The sequence below is a fragment of the Terrapene carolina genome, unplaced genomic scaffold (genome assembly GCF_002925995.2).
Source record: "Terrapene carolina triunguis isolate 2854851 unplaced genomic scaffold, T_m_triunguis-2.0 Scaffold68, whole genome shotgun sequence".
NCBI classification, from domain to species: Eukaryota; Metazoa; Chordata; order Testudines; family Emydidae; genus Terrapene; species Terrapene triunguis.
Genome location: NW_020664419.1, coordinates 37,664,044 through 37,683,456, shown reverse-complemented (window position 1 = coordinate 37,683,456; position 19,413 = coordinate 37,664,044). Strand labels below are relative to the sequence as shown.

The window sequence follows — 19,413 nt, the reverse complement described above, 5'->3', positions numbered from 1 at the left end:
AAGTGACAAAAATATACAGAACTTTTTGTGGAAAACTTCTAAAGATTGTAGAAATAATTCTGACCTACCTTGTTGTGTGATAGATTTTAAGTGAGCAAGTTTTAGATTTCCCAATGCACATGTTTTTTAAAAGCATTGTATTTTTAGAACTATTGACATATTATGTAAGGCTACTCAATACACAGTATGTGAAAGGCTCATATCAGTCTAATGTAGGTAAAGTGGTTTGAGCAGGAAAAGCACTATACAACTGCTAAGTATTATTTTTATTGTAACTGAATTCAAACACACACCATCCATTTCTATTGCATATTCTGTATTACTTCAGTGCATTGTCATTAGCATCCATGGGAGATCCACATGCCAGAGATATACAGAATGTGCCCTAGAGATTTGTAGCATGAATCAGGCAACTCTGGATTGTTGGGATGGGACCTGGGGACTAGTCCAATCATTTGGACAGTGCTGATGGCACCTGCCAACTAATAAAAAGACCTACTCCTCTAGCCAGAACTAGCTGGGGGGCAACTCAGCACTACCCATAAAAAACAAGTGCAAGCAACCGCCTTTCTCCTTTACTGTCCGTAGCCCCAGTGTTGCCCTCCCCTCCGCACCTATTGTGCATCTATACAGGGCCGCCGAGAGCGGGTTCGGGCCACGGTGAAAAAAAAATTTCGGGCCCCCCAGCAAGGATGGACCGGCTAAACAGGGCCAACGAGAGGGGGGAAAGCCGGGCCCGGAATTTTTTCAGGCCCCCCAGCAAGGGCGGACCGGCTAAACAGGGCCGACGAGATGGGGGGAAAGCCGGGCCCGGAATTTTTTCAGGCCCCCCAGCAAGGGCAGACTGGCTAAACAGGGCCGACGAGAGGAGGGGGAACCAGGCCCCGGACCCCCTTCCGGACCGCCGGGCCCCGGTAATTTGTACCAGCTTACCCCCCTCTTCGGCCCTGCATCTATAGCCTGAGGGAAAGGTGCCACAGAGGCAGTAGGGACTGAGTTGTTTGTTTCTGAGCCTGCTTTGTTTTAAGATCAAGAGGTTGCCGCACTCCAGGAATGCTGCAAATATTTGTTTACACACAGTAGATAGGAGGCCTGGTTGGCATTTGCCCGTCTTGTTGCCACTTTAAAAATACCCCTCGTCCCTCCTCAGGGTTTCCGTAGTCATGGTCATAAATTGGCAATATTGTTAGAACACTTTTAAGGTTTGATCCTATGCTCATTGTAGTCAATGGGAGTTTTGCTACTGAATTCAATTAATGCATGCTCAGACCTTATCTGAAGGAATAACAATATTTTTGAGTGTGTGCGCGGATATTGGTGTCTGTTTCTGTGTTCTGAGCTCATTGGAAAACATACTTCATGCCAGAATGCTTCTCCTAGGTGTGAAGGTGGTATTACACATTTGTGCTGTTTTTCTTAGGCTTGACTGCCTAATTCAGTTTTAGTATTCATGTCCATTCATGGAAGGGAAAGAGCAGATGGATCTCAATACAAATCAACAAATTCCTGGTAACTGAAGCCTAAAAATATTAAGTGTCCTAAATGATGAACATCTGTTGATGTAAATAGCTGTTCCTTATGCAATGTAATTGATGTTTCCTTGTCAGTTATGAAATTGCATATTGTGAAATAGTCGTATGTTTAATCCATGGAAGGCTTTCCATGGAAAAAAAGAGATTTCTCCCCTTTAGAGCCAAAACTAGTTAAAATAATGTGTCCCTTTAACAATTAATTAACAGAACAGATGATTTTATTTACAAAGCATATTTCTTTGGAGACCTGCAGATTAAAAATCCTGAAGGTTTGCTACATGATCCTTAATGAATATTTTGCACATAAATGTTTTTCTGTATCTACATAAAGTATGAAAGAGAGGTTCTCAAATAAAATATCAGCCTGAAAATTCTGATTACAGCATGTTAAATGCAAACCGAAAACCCATCAATATCAATTTGTCATATTTATTTATAAAGCAATTCACAACAATGTAAATATTTTATTTGTGGTATCCAGAAAGTTTTCCCTGGTGTGTGTAATTCCCATTAATGGTAATAAGAGTTACCTCTCAGAAAAAAGCCTTGGTTAAGAATTGCACTATAAGTCCCTGATCCTGAGAGATTACAGATGCTCAACACTTCTCAGGATGAGACATAAAATTATTGCCAATAATTACAACCACAGAAACTTATAGGTGTACAACAAATAAAGAAAATTTGCTTGCATGAGTGATACATCGTGAGTGAGAGAGAATAAAAGTTACCTTTGACACTAGAGCTGATACACATGCCTTAATTAACATAGTCTTGTTGGCATGATGCTGGCTTAATTTCCTAGTCTGGGGCCCATACAGCTGGCCCCACACACCCAGTATAATACCACTCAACACAGAGCATTCTGACTCCAGAACCCTGTCATTCCTTCTCTGCTCTCTGCCAACATTACTAAAGAACTCTACTCTGACTGCATCACGTTGAACCTGCTTCAGCAAATGGCTGAAACTCTCAACTCTCTTTCACTTCAGTGAGAGCTGAGAGCGCTCTTCAATGTATAGGCTCAACATTTTGCAGGATCAGCCCCTGGTTTGTGGAGGTAGCGTGGGTATGCAGACATGAGGAAAAGAGAGAATCTTCAAAGGCGGAAAAAGAGCTGGCTTGGGAACTCGTATGCCTTATTTCACAGGGCCTTAGCAAAACTTGTAGGCAGCACCATTATTATGGGTTATGATTTTAAGAAGAAGACAAGTACCAAAAGCTCCTACACATGCTGCACGTTTTATTTTGGGATTTTGTATAGTTTGCCTAACTATAAAGCTCGTTATATATCACTTTGGCTTATTATCCTTCACAAATGTTTGGTTTTTTTTGTCTTTTCCTACCCCTAAGATGATGTTGGAGCAATTCCAATAAAGCATTTTCCAAAACATGTTGCAGACTTACATGCAAGTAATGGTTTTACTGAAGAATTTGAGGTATGGCTCTATGGCTTCTTTTTAAAGAAAGGCTACAAATAATGTCAGATTAAAATTAATTTGAAAATAAAGAATTAGGCATTCTTTAATGTCAGATGGGATCCTGATTCTGGGACCAATTCTGTAAATACTTATGGACGTGAGTACCTTGAACCCAGTATGTACTCATGTATAAAGCTAAGAACATACGTAAGTGTTGACAAATTAATAGCTATATCTACTTAGACTTACAATTAGCAAGTGAACTGATGCACAGTCTTGGTATATGATAGTGAGAACTTTCAGATTAATCCCATAGCACATATAATTCATTATGTGTTTCACAAAATTGAAAATATTAACTTCATCACATAATTCATTAATTTTACTCTATATAATGAATGAATTTCAATGCATGATAAAATACTCATATGTATTTCATGAACAAGCTTTTGATAAGTCATATTTCCCATATCTAACTACAAAATTGCAAAACAGAAATAGTCAATCTCACTTCTATCATCAAAGATCTATTGTTAAAAATCTTGTATGTATTCCCAAACAAAAAATTTTGTGGAGGCATAGTTAAGGTTGTAAATAGATCATCTGTATTTATTATAAATATTATTACAATGTTAAAATTGCATCAAAAATGTTTGAAAATATGGACATTCATTGTTAAACACCCTTTGCTTTGTTGTGTTTTCTCTGCCCATTCACAATGTATAGGGAAAAAACTCTCCTGTGCTTTTTTATTTTTAATTTACCCCATAAACATTTCCTGTATAGGCCACAAGACAACACTCAACACATATGGCCTATAGATAGGCTTGGCAGAATTCAATTTTTTGGTCAAGGGTCTGGTTTGTGTCTCACCACAAATAGGAAGACCACATACAAACCAGACCCCTGACCGTCCCCCATCTCTATATCCCACTGTTGTCCAGAGACCACAATAGAAGGCATTTTGTTCAGAATGTATGGTTGAAAAACAGCATTTTTACTCATAGCATAGTTGTAGATAGTAGTGAGAACTTAATCTACCTATCTGTTCTTCCAGGTTTATAAAATGCCCCAGAATATGTGCTCTGACTTTCTCTCTGCTCCTGGAGAACTTACAAGATATGCAAGACTTTAAACTAAAGTTATTATCTTTGCAGAGCTGACAGAAGTTAGCTTTTTCAGTTTTTAATTCCTATTACTGTAAAGCAAATCCTATTTAAAACTTAATTTACCAGGTCATTAGGTTTTAACCATGACTAGTAACCACTTCTCTTATTTTTAACTTTTAGAAAGCCTAAAAGGAAGCTTTTTGGCCTTAAAATGAGTCCCAGAACATTACAGGAAACATGATTGTACTATTTTTAAATGAATGGAATTTATAGACTCATAGACTTTAAGGTCAGAAGGGACCATTATGATCATCTAGTCTGACCTCCTGCACAATGCAGGCCACAGAATCTCACCCACCCACTCCTGTAACAAACCCCTAACCTATGCCTGAGTTATTGAAGTCCTCAAATCGTGGTTTAAAGATCTCAATGTGCAGAGAATCCTCCAGCAAGTGACCCGTGCCCCACGCTGCAGAGGAAGGTGAAAAACCTCCAGGGCCTCTGCCAATCTGCCCTGGAGGAAAATTCCTTCCCAACCCCAAATATGGCGATCAGTTAAACCCTGAGCATGTGGGCAAGACTCACCAGCCAGCACCCAGTTATTTTCTGTTTAACAAGGTGCTCCTTATAGAAGATTGAGTTTCCTATTTAATTGAAGCATTCCATAAAATAAAAACTTGAATTACATGCTGAGAATACTGTTATGGATTTTTAAGGGCTTGCTCCTGTTACCCTTACTCATTCAAATAGCCCTTAAACATGCATTAGGTCCAGTGAGACTACTTGTATGATTAAGGGTTGTAGTTTAGAGCCCAAAACTGGCAGAGTATAGTCACATGAAGATGAAAAGATGCACAATCCTGCTCCCATGGAAATCAGTTGAGGTTTTGCAGTTGACTTCAATGAGAGTAAGAGTGGGCCTGTAAAACTTAACTCAGTTCCTGGACCAATAACTAAAGGCCTCTGCCCTGTCAATGAGATTACTCATGCATAAGTATTTGCAAGTCCAGAGTCTAAGACTGAGGCAAAGTCACTGAGATACATACAGATGTCAGACTTTGTTATGAAAGTTATTTCAAGTTCAGAATGTCTCATTTCTTTTACTTGCATGCATTACGTCAAAAATATTCAACGTTGTTGCTATATTATAAACACATATATTGCATGACCATAATTGTTTTCCATTGTAATCGTAATATGTATAAGCACTTCTATCCATTTGTTGTGTGCTGTGGAATTTGATTTCTTTACTTTTTTTGCATTCATTCCCTCATTAGACACTGAAAGAGTTTTACAAGGTAAGGAATTATTTCACTGCATTTTTTTTTTTAGCAAAGAACTAGTTGTAAGATATTATAGATAGTTTGGTATACAGTTGTGGGTTTTCATGTTGATTTATTACATTTTAAGACATTGCATGTAAGTTAATATTTATTAAAATAGCATATGCCCATTTTCTTTTCAGGAAATCCAGAGCTGTACTGTAGATCTTGGTATTACTTCAGACAGCTCTAATCACCCAGACAACAAGAATAAGAATCGATATATAAATATTGTTGCTTGTAAGTGAACACGCTTGGTTATGTATTTTAGAGGTCAATACAGAGAAGTGTACACTTATGTATTATCATGGGGGGTGGGGGGGATCACACTGGTCTGAAAATTATTGGTCCTGTTCAGCAGAAGTGTTCTGTGAGTTACAGAACAGACTTTCATATCTTTTCAAGTTATTTCTCTGAAATTCTGCTGCCCTACTGAGCTTTTGATAGTGAAACCTGTGTAGGCCTTCTGTGACAAAACAAAAAGAAATCGGAGACTTCATTACAATGCCATTATAAAGCCAAGGAAGCTATGTTTTGATTACCAAAGTTAATCCATCTTTGAGCTGGAATAATGATGATTTATCCTCTTTAGCAATCTGCAGAATCCCAGGCTCTCTAGTCGCTGCACACGCAGAAATACATATTTATCAATTTTTTAGTTTGTATGTGCCCCATCACTGGATATAAATCAGTTTCATTAGCTGGGACACATGTTCCAGTTGCTTTGCCCCTCTCCATCACGCTAGTAATTTTTAGCTAATGTGTATATATATTTAGCTCTTTTAATCTTTCTTTAATGTCGGTCCTTTCAGCCTGCTGATCATTTTTGTGGCTATTTTTCTGAACTGTCTCTGGTCTACCAATATTTTTCTGGTAACAAGGCCCTCAGAATTAAATACAGTGTTCTAGGTGCAGTAGCATCAAAGCTGTATAGATAATAGAACAAATTCAGCCTATTTGGCAACAGGAGGTGTAAATTTCACCCCAGAACAAATGAGGTTCACTTCACCTTATTGAAGATTCACCTTAACGGAGGGAAGGTTAGCATTGTTTGCTCTCCCATTCTCCCCATTTCTATCCAACACTTTACTGGAGCACTATCCAGGTGATTTTGGTTAGTGGGAGGACCTGGGAGGTCAGATACTATAGTGATGTGTGGCACTATGAGAATCTATATAGATAGATCTCTGAGGGGATACATTCTCTGACCATCTAGCCATACATCCTTCCATTGGCTTCAAAGGGAATTGCACATGTGCATCTCACAGGGTGATCAACTTTCTCCCTTCTCTAGAAGATACATGTTTCTGATTATTTCCTAACCCAAATCCCAGATGTTAGTTTGCATTTCTCCAGCTGAAATTTTGACTGTGATTCATATTTAAGCACAGAATACTTGCATATGGTTGTTGATGTACTTTAGAATAAATATTCTAAAATCCAATTAACGTCTCTCACTGTTAAAGGTTTCCTAAAGAAAAGGAACCATGCTTGCTAGAGTGCTGTGTTTATTTTGACTTGTTTTATTGCAGATGATCATAGTAGGGTTAAACTTGCACAACTTGCAGAAAAGGATGGAAGAGTTACTGATTACATCAATGCCAACTATGTTGATGTAAGTATATTTACATATCTATTAATCTGGTCAGGTATCTCCAAGATAGCTGAGACACTGCGGCATCTAGGTTTCATAAAAATGGATTAATTCTTAAATATATATGCACAAAACAATATAAAAAGCTTCTTTAGTAGGAGATTCTTTAAGGATCTGACTTAAATCCACAAACCATCAACATGAAGATAAATCTCAGATTCTACCTTGAACACATGTTCTTGTGTTCAGTTATTGTAGAGGCTTCAGAACAGCTGATGATTTTTTATACCATAAAGTATGTGGTATGGCAGTACAGAGTGAGTATTTCAGTTCTGAATTTCTATATTATTATATATTTGTAATAGATACTTAATTCTTCTATCTGGGATAATCTCATGAGATGTGTATGCCATTCAGATAAGGGTCTCAGGGGGGCAGCATTTTTTCAGTTTTAGTTACCCTATTCTTTAAACCTGTTATATGTGAATGATACTAGTTTATTTCTTACACTAATATAACAGATCTTTTCAATCATTGGTATGTCAATGTTCTGCCAGCACATAGAGTAATCTAATACACAGTAAGGTATTATTCCCTTGGTTGGAATTTTACACATTAACATAATAATTCCATTTACATTGTATCTGGTACCACAGGATTTATGTGAATGAAATTGTTACAAATAAAAAAATACCTGAAGTTGTGTGAGGTTTTCTATTGTATCCATATATAAAATGTCATGTACTCTACCCAACCGCCTTTTTTATACAAACAGTACGTTAACAAGTGTCATTTCTTATATTTTAATTTAGGGCTACAACAAGCCAAAAGCTTACATTGCCGCTCAAGGGCCATTAAAATCAACAGCAGAAGATTTCTGGAGAATGATTTGGGAGCATAATGTGGAAGTCATTGTGATGATAACTAATCTTGTTGAGAAAGGAAGGGTATGAATCCATTTCTTTATATTATCTACACCAAATGGTTCCTACATATACAGCCTATGTATGTTTACAATTTGCGATTAGACTCGTATCAAATATTCTATACAAAGCAGAAGTCACAATAATACTTATATACATCTTTCAAAATATAGTATAAAAGAAAATAATATAGACCATTAATACAAATAGAAGCCATAACGCTGCATCTCAGAATCTGTGTAAACACAGTTGGAAATAATAAATACGATTTTATGGCTAACAAGGTGTCATCTTCTTTGACACTTTGATGTCCATCACTGATTGACAGAAAGAAGAGATTTCCAAGGGATTTCCTTAATAAACATACACATTTCATCTAATTAGAAAAGCAATAAAAAACAAAAGTATGTGAGCTATTATAATCTCCAAGCATTATGTGTATGAAAGTAATTATAAATATCTCTTAAAATTCAGTAAAGGTAAAAGCAAGTTTATAATAACCTAAAAGTATAAGAATAGCTACATTAACAACCATTTTGGCATTTTGCAACAACTATTGGTCTCCCCTCTCCAGGCCCCACAGCTACCCTGAGGGTGAGGTGTAGAAAACATAAAATCATCACTGATAAAATTTGCAGCTGACACAAAAATCGGGGGACTGGTAAATAATACAGAGGATAGGGCACATACATAGAGCAATATGGATCATTTGATAAACTAGGCATGAGCAAACAATATGTATTTTAATGTGGCTAGATGTAAATGTATACATCTAGGAACAAAGAATGTAGGCCATACTTACAGGATGGGGGTCTCTATCCTGGGAACCAGTGACTCTGAAAAAACATCGGGGATTGTGTTGGATAATCATCTGAGCATGAGCTCCCAAAGTCACACTGTAGCCAAAAGGGCTAATGCATTCCTGGGATGCATAAACAGGGAAATCTTGAGTAGGAGTAGAGAGATTATTTTACCTCTGAATTTGGAACTGGTGTGACTGCTGCTGGAATACTGTGTACAGTTCTGGTGCCCATAATTCAAGAAAAATGTTGATAAATTGGAGAGGGTTCAGAGAAGAGCCATGAGAATGATTAAAGGATTAGAAAACATGTCTTATAGACTCAAGGAGCTCAATCTATTTAGCTTAAGAAAGAGAAGGTTAAGGGGTGACTTGATTACAGCCTCTAAGTATCTACATGGGAAACAAATACATAATAATGGGCATTTCAATCTAGCAGAGAAAGGTATAACATGATCCAATGGCTGGAAGTTGAAACTAGATAAATTCAGACAGAAAATAAGGTGTAGATTTTTAACAGTGACAGTAGTTAACCATTGGAACAATTTAGCAAAGGTTGTGGTGGATTTTTAAATCAAGGCCATTTTTAAATCCAGGTTGGATGTTTTTTCTAAAATATATGCTCCTGGAATTATTTTGGGGGAGTTCTATGGCGTGTGTTATACCAGGACCCTACCAAATTCATGTTCCATTTTGGTCAATTTCATGGTCATAGGATTTTTAAAATGGTAAATTTCACGATTTCAGCGATTTCAATTTCATGGTGTTGTAATTGTCGGGATTCTGACCCAAAAAGGAGTTGTGGGGGGTCGCAAGGCTATTGTAGGGAGGGTTGCAGTACTGCTACCCTTACTTCTGCACTGCTGCTGGCGGCGGTGCTGCTTTCAGAGCTGGGCAGCTGGAGACCGGCAGCTGTTGGCCGGGAGCCCAGCTCTGAAGTCAGAGTGGTATTGCCACCCTTACTTCTGCGCTGCTGCCTGCAGAGCAGGGCCATCAGTCAGCAACTGCCACTCTCTGGCTACCCAGCTCTGAAGGCAGCAATGCAGAAGTAACGGTGGCATGAAATGGTATTGCCACCCTTCTGCGCTGCTGCTGGCAGGGCGCTGTCTTCAGAGCTGGATGTTTGGCCAACAGCCACTGCTCTCCAGCTGCCCAGCTCTAAAGGCCGCACAGAAGTAAGGGTGCCAATACCGCGACCCCCCCAAAACAACCTTGCAACCCCCCTGCAACTCCCTTTTGGGTCAGGACCCCCAATTTGAGAAATGCTGGTCTTCCCCATAAAATCTGTATAGTATAGGGTAAAAGCACACAAAAGGCCAGATTTCACAGGGGAGAGACCAGATTTCATGGTCCATGATGTGTTTTTCCTGGCCATGAATTTGGTAGGGCCCTAGCTATACAAGAGTCAGACTAGATGATCACAGTGGTCCCCTCTGGCCTTGGACTCTATGAAGCTATGTATAGGGCCACATGATGAGCAGAGCCTGCTTCTCTGGCAAAGGAGGTTAAATTCAGTGACAGTTCACCACTGTGAATTTACCACTGGTCACACCACTATTAATTTCCCCTATTGCATAGCTGTGGTGGAGAAGCCAGTAACAGAGACAACACAGGAGTGGAGATGCTGCTAGGAGATCCCTTGCAATCCATGCAGAGGGATTTATCATCCCCTGGCATCTTCTCAGGGTCCTGACCTATTCTGTAATTGTAGACTCCATTTCTCCAAGAGACGGCCATCCCCACACAACTGAGGGAAGAACTGTAGGAGAGGCACCATGAATATGCCTTCCCTTTCTGCAGCTTCTTCTATGTCATGGGGTGATCTGAATTCTTTGGAGTTAATACTTAATAGGCTATTTGGTCAATAATTGTCCTTAAGGATTCTTTTCTACAACATTCTTGCTTCTGAAGAGAGTGAAAGAAATGCAAAGCCCAACTTTGAGATTCAAAATAAACACCTGCTCTGATAAGGGGATAGCAGAGATAACCAGACACACAGAAAGGGACAAATTCTACCTTTGCTATGTGTCCTTGGAGTTTCCATTGACTTCTGTAGATTATAGTGCCCTTAAATTTGCTCATTTTAACTCTGTAGTTTGACACTGTGTTCTCTCTTTATGGCAGAGAAAGTGTGACCAGTACTGGCCTGCTGATGGTAGCGAAGAATATGGAAACTTTCTGGTCACTCAGAAGAGTGTTCATGTACTTGCTTATTACACTGTGAGGAATTTTACTATTAGAAACACCAAGGTCAAAAAGGTTTGTGATATCCCAAAAGCATGTCTTGGACACAGGGATATTTTATGATTTTCAGAATCTTGTAATGTCAACTGTTTTGATACAAACTTAGGACTGAATCCTGCAGTTCTTACCAAGGCAAAACTCCCATTGACGTCACAGCGAGTTTTACCTGAGTGCTCTCTAAATGTGGAGATGATGGCCTCACAGCTGTATAACCACAATCTAATGCCCAGTTAGACTTATTAAGGGAAATTGCTATTGAGGCCACATGTTCTGCCCTCGTAGCAAGCAAGTTGAGTGCAGCAGTAATGCTACCGGCAGGGGACAGGCTGTGGTCATACAAACCTGTTGCTGTGGACATCACTTAGACGAGTGAGCAGGGGGGAATTCTCAGAATGAAAAAGTCTAACAAAAAAGAAGTAGGCTGATTTTAAATCATTTTGCTCAGCAATGTTTGCTCCATTTCTAGGGCTAGATGATTCAGTTTAAGAGGCAGACCTGTTCTGGGGAGAGGGAGGACGTACGCTTGTCTAAGCATCCCAGTGGAAATACGAGCTTGATACACACTTAGACCACTGTAAATCAGGAGTAGCCCTAATGAAGGCAGATCAAAGCCTGGCTCCACTGAAGTCAAAAGCAGCATGCGTTTTGACTCAATAAAGTCAGTGGAAAGACCCCTTGTGTTCCTAATAAGGAAGGCACAATTTGGCCATTATAGTACATATAACTGTATGATTCGCTACCAGTATTCTTAGGGGTCTGGTGTGCTTTATACTGAATAGTGACTATGTTAATTCAATTGCAAAATAGAATATTAAGTATATAAAGAAAACAGTGAGAAAATGACCTTGCTTTGACTTGGCCTATTTACTTATATAACTTATTTTCTGTTTCAGGGTTCCCAGAAAGGAAGGTCTAGTGGACGTGTAGTTACTCAGTATCATTATACCCAATGGCCTGATATGGGTGTTCCAGAATATACTCTGCCCGTCCTAACATTTGTGCGAAAGGCATCATATGCTAAGCGCCATGCTGTGGGGCCTGTTGTGGTTCATTGCAGGTGTGGTTTTTACTGCAGTAAAGTTCACTCTGATTTTTATCGCATTGCTTTTTTGCACAAAAAATAATTTTTCAATGGTGTTATAGGCAGAATTTCACTTTAATATTTAATAATTACTGATGAAAGAACACTAAATTCTTTATGTAGTAGCTGTAGCTTTTGTAAGGCTGAATAATCAACTGGCCATGCCAGCACTATGAATCACCCAGTGACTGTAAACAATGTGATGCTGCTCTGTGCTACATATATATATATTTTTTTTCAAATTGCTTTTCTTTTTAATTTATTTTGCATGTATATATTGCAGTTTGGGTCGCTAAGGACTTTCCTGATACCTGTATTGCAGTAATTGTTTCACTTCTGCCAAAATATGTATTCTAATTTTTTCAGCTCATATGGTCTTTGGTGCAGGGATGCATTGTAATTCTAAAAGGAGACTATGCAAAAAAGAAGACTGAATATACTACCTGCTGAACTATAGTTCTGCTGTTTGTATCATTACTCTGTGCTCTATCAATGGTTTGAAATAGAGGAGAGTTCAGGGGAAACTACTTGAGCTCTGACAGTGCTGCAAGCTTTAGGCAGATGTACTGGTAGTGCTCACTGAGACTGAAGCAACCCAGGGAAAGTTGGTTTAAAATGGCCTACAGGACCTGGGATAACTTCACAGTACCAGTGAATGACCAGATTATTGGAAAATATATAAGCAGGTTCTGGTTTTCTACTATAGTACCTCATCTTTGATGGAACATTTGAAAAGAGAACCTCCTCATGAATTCTGTCCTTCTGGAGCTGAGACTGATGAAGCCACCAGGTAAAGTTGCCATAGAAATGCTGCAAGTTGAAGATAATTTGTTTTGGGATGATCTAATTTTACTGAAACATTTTTTGTACTGGAAAAAAATTGATCAAGTTTTCTTTGTTATGCTGATATCTCCACCTCTGATTGTTCTTCAGAAGTCCAAAATTGGAGCTTTCCAGAAATACCAACACTGAGATATATTCCAATGGGTTGCAGAGAGATCAGCAATATGATAGCCCTCAATAATTTCTTAACAATGCTAAATTGTATGGCTTCATTCAGACCTCTCCACTGGGTCAAGTACAAATTTCAGGGTTCTAGTTGCAAATAGTTTTATAAACCTCTTGTTTGTTTGTTTCTGGATTGTAATGGAGTTTAGAAGGAATCTCATGGTATGAGACTAACTTCTCTTGTTACCTTTCCAGGTTACACTGAGGTGAAAATACTCTTATTTTTATGAAATTTTACTTAATTATTTTCTTATTTCAGTGCTTTTGTTATTTCATGTTTGTCAATTTCTAACAAGGGTATATGGGGCCTGATAATCTTTATTTGTATTTTAATGTGTCTAATAGTTTGCTGCTAACCTGGACCTATTCAGTTTTACATTACTATGTTGGTGCCCAATTCTGCACTTTTACATACATACAATTCTAGTTGACGTAAATGGAATTGTGACTATATAACAAAGAGCAGAATATTGACTTTACAACTCTAACCCAAACTATTCATGAGAAACCTAAACTAACTGTTTATGTATTGAAGTTTTTATACCACATGCATCACTGTGGGATCTAAGACTGTGTTAAATAACTGGATTGTGTTCCGTAATCCAGGGATAAAAAGATAAATTGCTTCAAAGGTACCTCTTTTTTTAGTTTCTCATGAAAAGTTTTGGTTAGGGTTATAAGCATAAGCGACAAATTTTGCCTTTGATATGTGCATGCTAAATTGAATGGGATTTGCACAGGTAAGCTGCATTAGGGCAAAATTTGGTGTTAACATCAGACTATGGCACTATCATGAGTCCTAAAATACTTGAACACCAATGATCTTCTTACACAATCAATAGGATTTTTATAAACTATTTATCAACTGACCATTGACTAAACTAGGTTGGCTCCCTTTTTTCCTCTTGTTTATTTAGGAAGACCTCACACTTTGTTTGCCTTTCTGGGCTATGTCTGAAGAGCAGTAAGATTTCCATTTGCTAGTGTACTTTCAACAGTTCTGATGCTTCCTAGGATCTTCCTCAGTGCAATATCTCCTTTGAAAGATCCCTAGGCAGTGTCTGAATTTCTAAGGTGTGGTAAATGTAGCCTCTTGTCTGAAGGGTCACGTGTATCAGCAGAGAGGATTCTGGGCACATCAAAGCTCTGAAGTGCACCTGCTTCAAAGGATACCTGGAGCATAAGAGGCCTGAAAGCTGCAAACCAACGAGAAGTCACAAGTCTTGTTTAAACTGGGATATAGGGAGAGTGGTTGAAGGAGATGAGAAATAAGTCTTCCCCTTTAATAAAAGATGAATAGAGAGGAAGGGGAGAGATTCCTCTTCATCACTTTCCTTACACTAAGAGTAACTGAACATGTTATATGTAATATAAGTATGTAAGAGCTTGCACTGAAAAACTGATATCTAAGGAGCAGTAATTCACCCCACGTGAGTTCTTTCACCCTGCTTCTGACTCAGGTGCATTTTTTTTTGTTTGTTTTACAGTGCTGGGGTTGGAAGAACAGGCACATACATAGTATTAGACAGCATGCTGCAGCAAATTCAGCATGAAGGGACAGTCAACATTTTTGGATTCTTAAAACACATACGTACGCAAAGAAACTACTTGGTGCAGACTGAGGTAAGAAGAGAATATGCATTATGGTAAGTAAGCTGAGCCAGCTTCTGTGACTCAGTTGCCAACAGCACAGATGCTGGGTTCCTCCTCCTCATTTGCTTTGACAGGCAGGATGGTGACCAATCACCATTCAGGATTTTCCTGCTGGCTCGGTTTCCCTCCTTTGCTTTTAGAGTTTGTTCTTGCTCCCTTAAGCAATGAGCAGGCAAGTGACCTCTGCAGCTGGGGCTGGCAACGTTTGCACTTTTCTGGGGGAGCTTTAGGCGTTTTTGTCTGAGCTCATTTATAGAATCGTCAATAGTTCAGTAATCTGGATTGAAGCATGAAATGATATATATAAAAAGGCTATTGTACCAGTGATGCACAAAGATAGGCAGAATGGTGTTATGTCAAAGAGAAACAATGAGTATAAATAGGAAGGGGATAGGGAAGTCTATTTCAGACCTCAAGAGCTGGAATCAGATGCTGTTGGTGGTTAGATACCGTGGTGATAGATGCCTTAGAAATACCTTAGCTAGAGAAGAAAGTAGCCACAAATGACCAAGTGTTAAAATGGTTGAGAGAGGGAACACATTATAGCAGTAGGAACTGGGGGAGAGACACTTATTGTGATAGCAAAGAAGACAGCGGAATAGAGCTTAGTAAGAGGCTGGTTGGAAAATTCTGACCAAGGCTATCATTCCATTCTTAACTCATCCTATAGCTGTAGGAATTGCAGGTCTCTCAGAACAGATGGGGATATGATACAACACCAGCCATGCATAGCATATGAGTATGACATTTCGGGGTGCAATTCAGACCAGTGAGGGGCTGTGTCACACCTGCCCTGCAAACTTGGGTGCCTCACAATGCTTTGCTGCTGTAGCTCCCATCTGAGCTTTTGTGTTTGTGTATAGCCACATTTCTGGCCCAGCAACACTGTTCCCAGCAGCCTGTCAGCAAACACCAGCCACACTCTGGCTTCCAGCAGCCTTGGTTACTACTTGCAGGGTGACCCCAATACACTCCCAGTCCCCAATTTCCTCCCCAAAATGTGTGTTCTGCACTGTCCAGCCCTCTCCTGGACACTTCAGACATATTAGGTCCATTGCCCCTCTAAGGGGATCAACATACAACAGTCTGCTACACCAAATGGAGTTACCAACAGAGTGCACAACACTAGATTCGTTTTGATTAAAGAATAAAACAAGTTTATTTAAGTACAAGAAGATTTTAAGTGAGTACACGTATGAGGCATTAAAGTCAGAAAAAGAAATATAGATAAACACTTCCTAGTACTAAACTTAACTCGACTTGGTTCAAGGTGAAATTCTTACCACAGGTTTCCAGTAACATTGCTGACCAAGTTTCAGGTCAGGATCTTCTCCTAAAGTCCAAAGGTTGTTTCTTTTGTGTTCTTAAATGAAAAAGAGGGAGATTGATAGGGAGAGGTAACTTGAGGTGTTTTTGCCCCTCGTTTTTATAGATCAGTCACCCTTCGAAATGCATTTTCCTGAAGGTTACCCCTAGTTAAAGTTCATTCAAACAATAAAGGAGACATGGTGTCTGGTGGTAAGAGGTTGCACATTGTTTCTTCTCACCTCTGTTTGCTGAAATGCAAATTTTCCTTGTCTCCTGTCTTTCCCCCTCTCCCTTTCTGAGGATCCTGTTTACAACTTATATGTAAATTGAGGTAAACACACATTCCTTTGTTTAAGACCCACTTGACCATTCCTGCCTCATTGGGTTTGAACATGTGCTACCAACATCATTCAGATGGAATTCATAACTTTACGTATAAAGTTGCTATACACATTTCATCATGATATTATTGACCAGTGAGTTATTAGTTTTCAGATAATACCTCACAAGACATATTTAGCACAAAGATTATTACAATAGTGTGTAGGGTGTGAATACAGGGGTGAATTCAGTCACACCTCCCTCCGTATAAAGCTGCAAGAGGGTTAGCCATTGCTGACTCAGAGGCAGGAAATCAGAGCCCTCTTTCCTGGACAGGTCATCTGCCGCCATGTTCTCTTTTCCCTTTATATGCACAATTTCCATATCATATTCTTGGAGAATGAGACTCTATTGGAGCAGTTTAGAATTGGAGTCTTTTATTTTGTGTAACCAGACTAGTGGAAAATGATCAGTTAATAACCTGAACTTTCTGTTAAAAAGATAGGGCTGTAAATTCCATATCTACCTCCATCGGGTCAGACCTCACAAAATTCAACAGAGGACCTGCCAGTAACTCTTGGGGTTCTATGTTAAGGACAGCTATATTAATGGTTCGTACAAAGGTTATTCTAATCCTGTGTAGGGTGTGGCTACAGGGGTGGATTTGGTCACAATGTGATTTTATTGGACCTCTGGGTTTTAATATTACATTTCACTATAAAGGGACACAGTCTGTTGTGGTCACATCTAAGAGGCCTCCCCCTTCAGGAACCCATACAGTATACATATGGTATATTTTTGGAAAGCCAGGCTTTGCTGCTGCCATTCAAACAATTAAAAAGATGCTTGACTTCCTGATTGTCTCTACTTACACTGCTCACGATTAGCCAACAAATATCAACTATTGTTCCTACTCTAATTATACAGAAGATCTGTGGTACCTCACACACCGCTGTGTGGCAAAGGCGAATAGATTTTTTTTTATGGTACCCAGTTAATGGAGAGTCATTGGCATAGTCAGCAGGGAATTTCTGGCTCCCAGACCCCATCTGAAGAAGTTTTTGGCACATCTTGAGTTCTCTTCAGTTATATAGTTAAATAAAATTTCAACAGGTTAAATTATAGCAGTAAGATGGGAAGAATTCATAATCATATAGAAAGGTTGCTGTGAGCCAACAGTTGCAGTTTAACCAAAGAAGGTGTTCATGGGAACAATCTGACAATTGTTAGACGTAAGATGTTTGTTGCTATTTTACTAGGAGCAGTACGTCTTTATTCATGATGCACTGGTTGAAGCCATACTCAGTAAAGAAACAGAAGTTCTTGACAGTCACATTCATGCCTATGTTAATATTCTCTTAATACCTGGACCAACAGGAAAGACAAAGCTTGAGAAACAATTCAAGGTAAGCTTTCATGGATGTCAAAATGAAAAGTGTCAGGGCAGTGTCATTTTTATACTCTGACCCATCACAAGTAAACAATGGCTTGAAAAGTCTGAGACTAGATGAAGTCACTGATTGTACCACAGCTTTCCATTAGTTTTCTCTATTCATAACTGCTGAGACTCGATCTAGAGCAGCACAAAAATACATAGCACATGGTGGGTAAAAAGACCTAATCATGAACTCAACCTCAAACAAGCCATGTTTTCAGAAAACCAGGGCTGGAAACACAATCTAAAAGGTGGGGATTGGGCCAGATTTACTGAAGTGTCCCTGCTAGAGGGGCCCCAGTGGTGGAAAGACTGCCTGGAAGGGGTTGTAGTGGCACAAGGTGCCTGAAATCTGCTTTGCAGGGTAGGCAGAGCCAGCCAGCACAGCCCCAAAAGTAGGCAGCACTGGCTGGGCAGGAGGTGTGGCATGGAGAAGATGGGGGATGCACTGATTCAACACACCCCTGCTACAGCCGCTGCCTTCGTGGCACCCAGCTGTAGTGCTAGTGGCTGACACAGGTTTGCTAGTTGGGGTGAACCTGGCCCATTAAGTGAGAAATCTGCCTTTTCAAATGAATTTTAATTCAGGAAAACAAATCCTACCTTCGTACTTGCTGGGTTATGTGGTACAACTGAATTAGTGCTCTAATTTACTAGCGAACATTACTCACACATGCACAGTACTAGCATTTCTCCGATATAATTAACAACTGAGTAGGAATAAACCAGGCTTATTAATAGGAATTCACAGTTTGTCTCACTCCCCTGGGTAGGATGAGCTTGTAATGCTGCATAGTCACTCCCTGGGGGGAAAGCAGAACCTCAGATTGTTCAACAATGACCCTTTCGGAGAAATTAGGAGTTGGTGAGCTCAGAAGGGAATCCCTAACAGTGCTGCGTAGCTGAAAGTACGTGACAGGCTGGATCCCAAGTGTAAATGGGAGGAAACGTTGAAGGCCAAATTCTAACAAACCAAATAATATCAGAGAGTGGGTGTTTCCCTCACTCTTCCTTTCCTTTGAAAGCCAAAATTATTAGAGCATTTATATTACAAATGTGAATGACTTGATCTAATTAAGACATTACTGTAAGCTGATTTTAATATAACTAACTCTACAGTTCATCTCTATTTTCTTCATTGTACAGTAACAGGATTCTTTCTCCTATTGTTTCAGCTACTGAGCCAATCTAATATACAGCAGTGTGATTATTCTACTGCACTGAAACAGTGTAACAGAGAAAAGAACAGAACTTCATCAATCATCCCTGGTAGGCTTGTTCAAATCAGTTGCTTTTGATGGCAGTGGGGCAGAGGGTCCATGATTCCTGTAATGTAATTTTAGTGAAATAATGTTTCACACTCAGGGCTAGTTTACACTAGAAGTGCTACATCAACACATCTGCACTGATGCAGCTGCACCGCTGTAGTGTGTCTGGTGAAGATGCTGTATGCCGACAGGAGAGAGCTCTCCTATCAGCACAATTACTCCACCTCCGCGAGAAGCACAAGTTATGTTGGCGGGAGAGCATCTCCTGCCGACATAGCGCCAGTGTGCACAGCACTTAGGTCGCTGTAACTTGCGTCACTCGGGGGTGTCTTTTTTCACACCTCTGAGCGACGTACATTATATCAACATAAGGGGTAGTTAAGACCTGCCCTAAGTAG

General features: G+C 39.5%; 1 protein-coding gene across 3 annotated transcripts in view; it reads left to right on the top strand.

Moving 5' to 3' along the window:
• The window catches only part of PTPRZ1 (protein tyrosine phosphatase receptor type Z1), a 193,431-nt gene that overhangs the window by 166,256 nt on the left and 7,762 nt on the right, over positions 1–19,413 (top strand). For 2 of the 3 annotated variants that reach the window (XM_026648720.1, XM_026648718.1), the window contains exons 15-24: positions 2,883–2,968; positions 5,337–5,357; positions 5,525–5,621; positions 6,914–6,996; positions 7,788–7,922; positions 10,822–10,956; positions 11,835–11,998; positions 14,518–14,653; positions 17,572–17,718; positions 18,923–19,016. In XM_026648720.1, the coding sequence (XP_026504505.1) occupies positions 2,883–2,968; positions 5,337–5,357; positions 5,525–5,621; positions 6,914–6,996; positions 7,788–7,922; positions 10,822–10,956; positions 11,835–11,998; positions 14,518–14,653; positions 17,572–17,718; positions 18,923–19,016 (1,098 nt within the window). Of the gene's footprint in view, positions 1–2,882; positions 2,969–5,336; positions 5,358–5,524; positions 5,622–6,913; positions 6,997–7,787; positions 7,923–10,821; positions 10,957–11,834; positions 11,999–12,728; positions 12,813–14,517; positions 14,654–17,571; positions 17,719–18,922; positions 19,017–19,413 lie in introns of all 3 variants that reach the window. The other variant, XM_026648717.1, reaches the window with a different exon arrangement.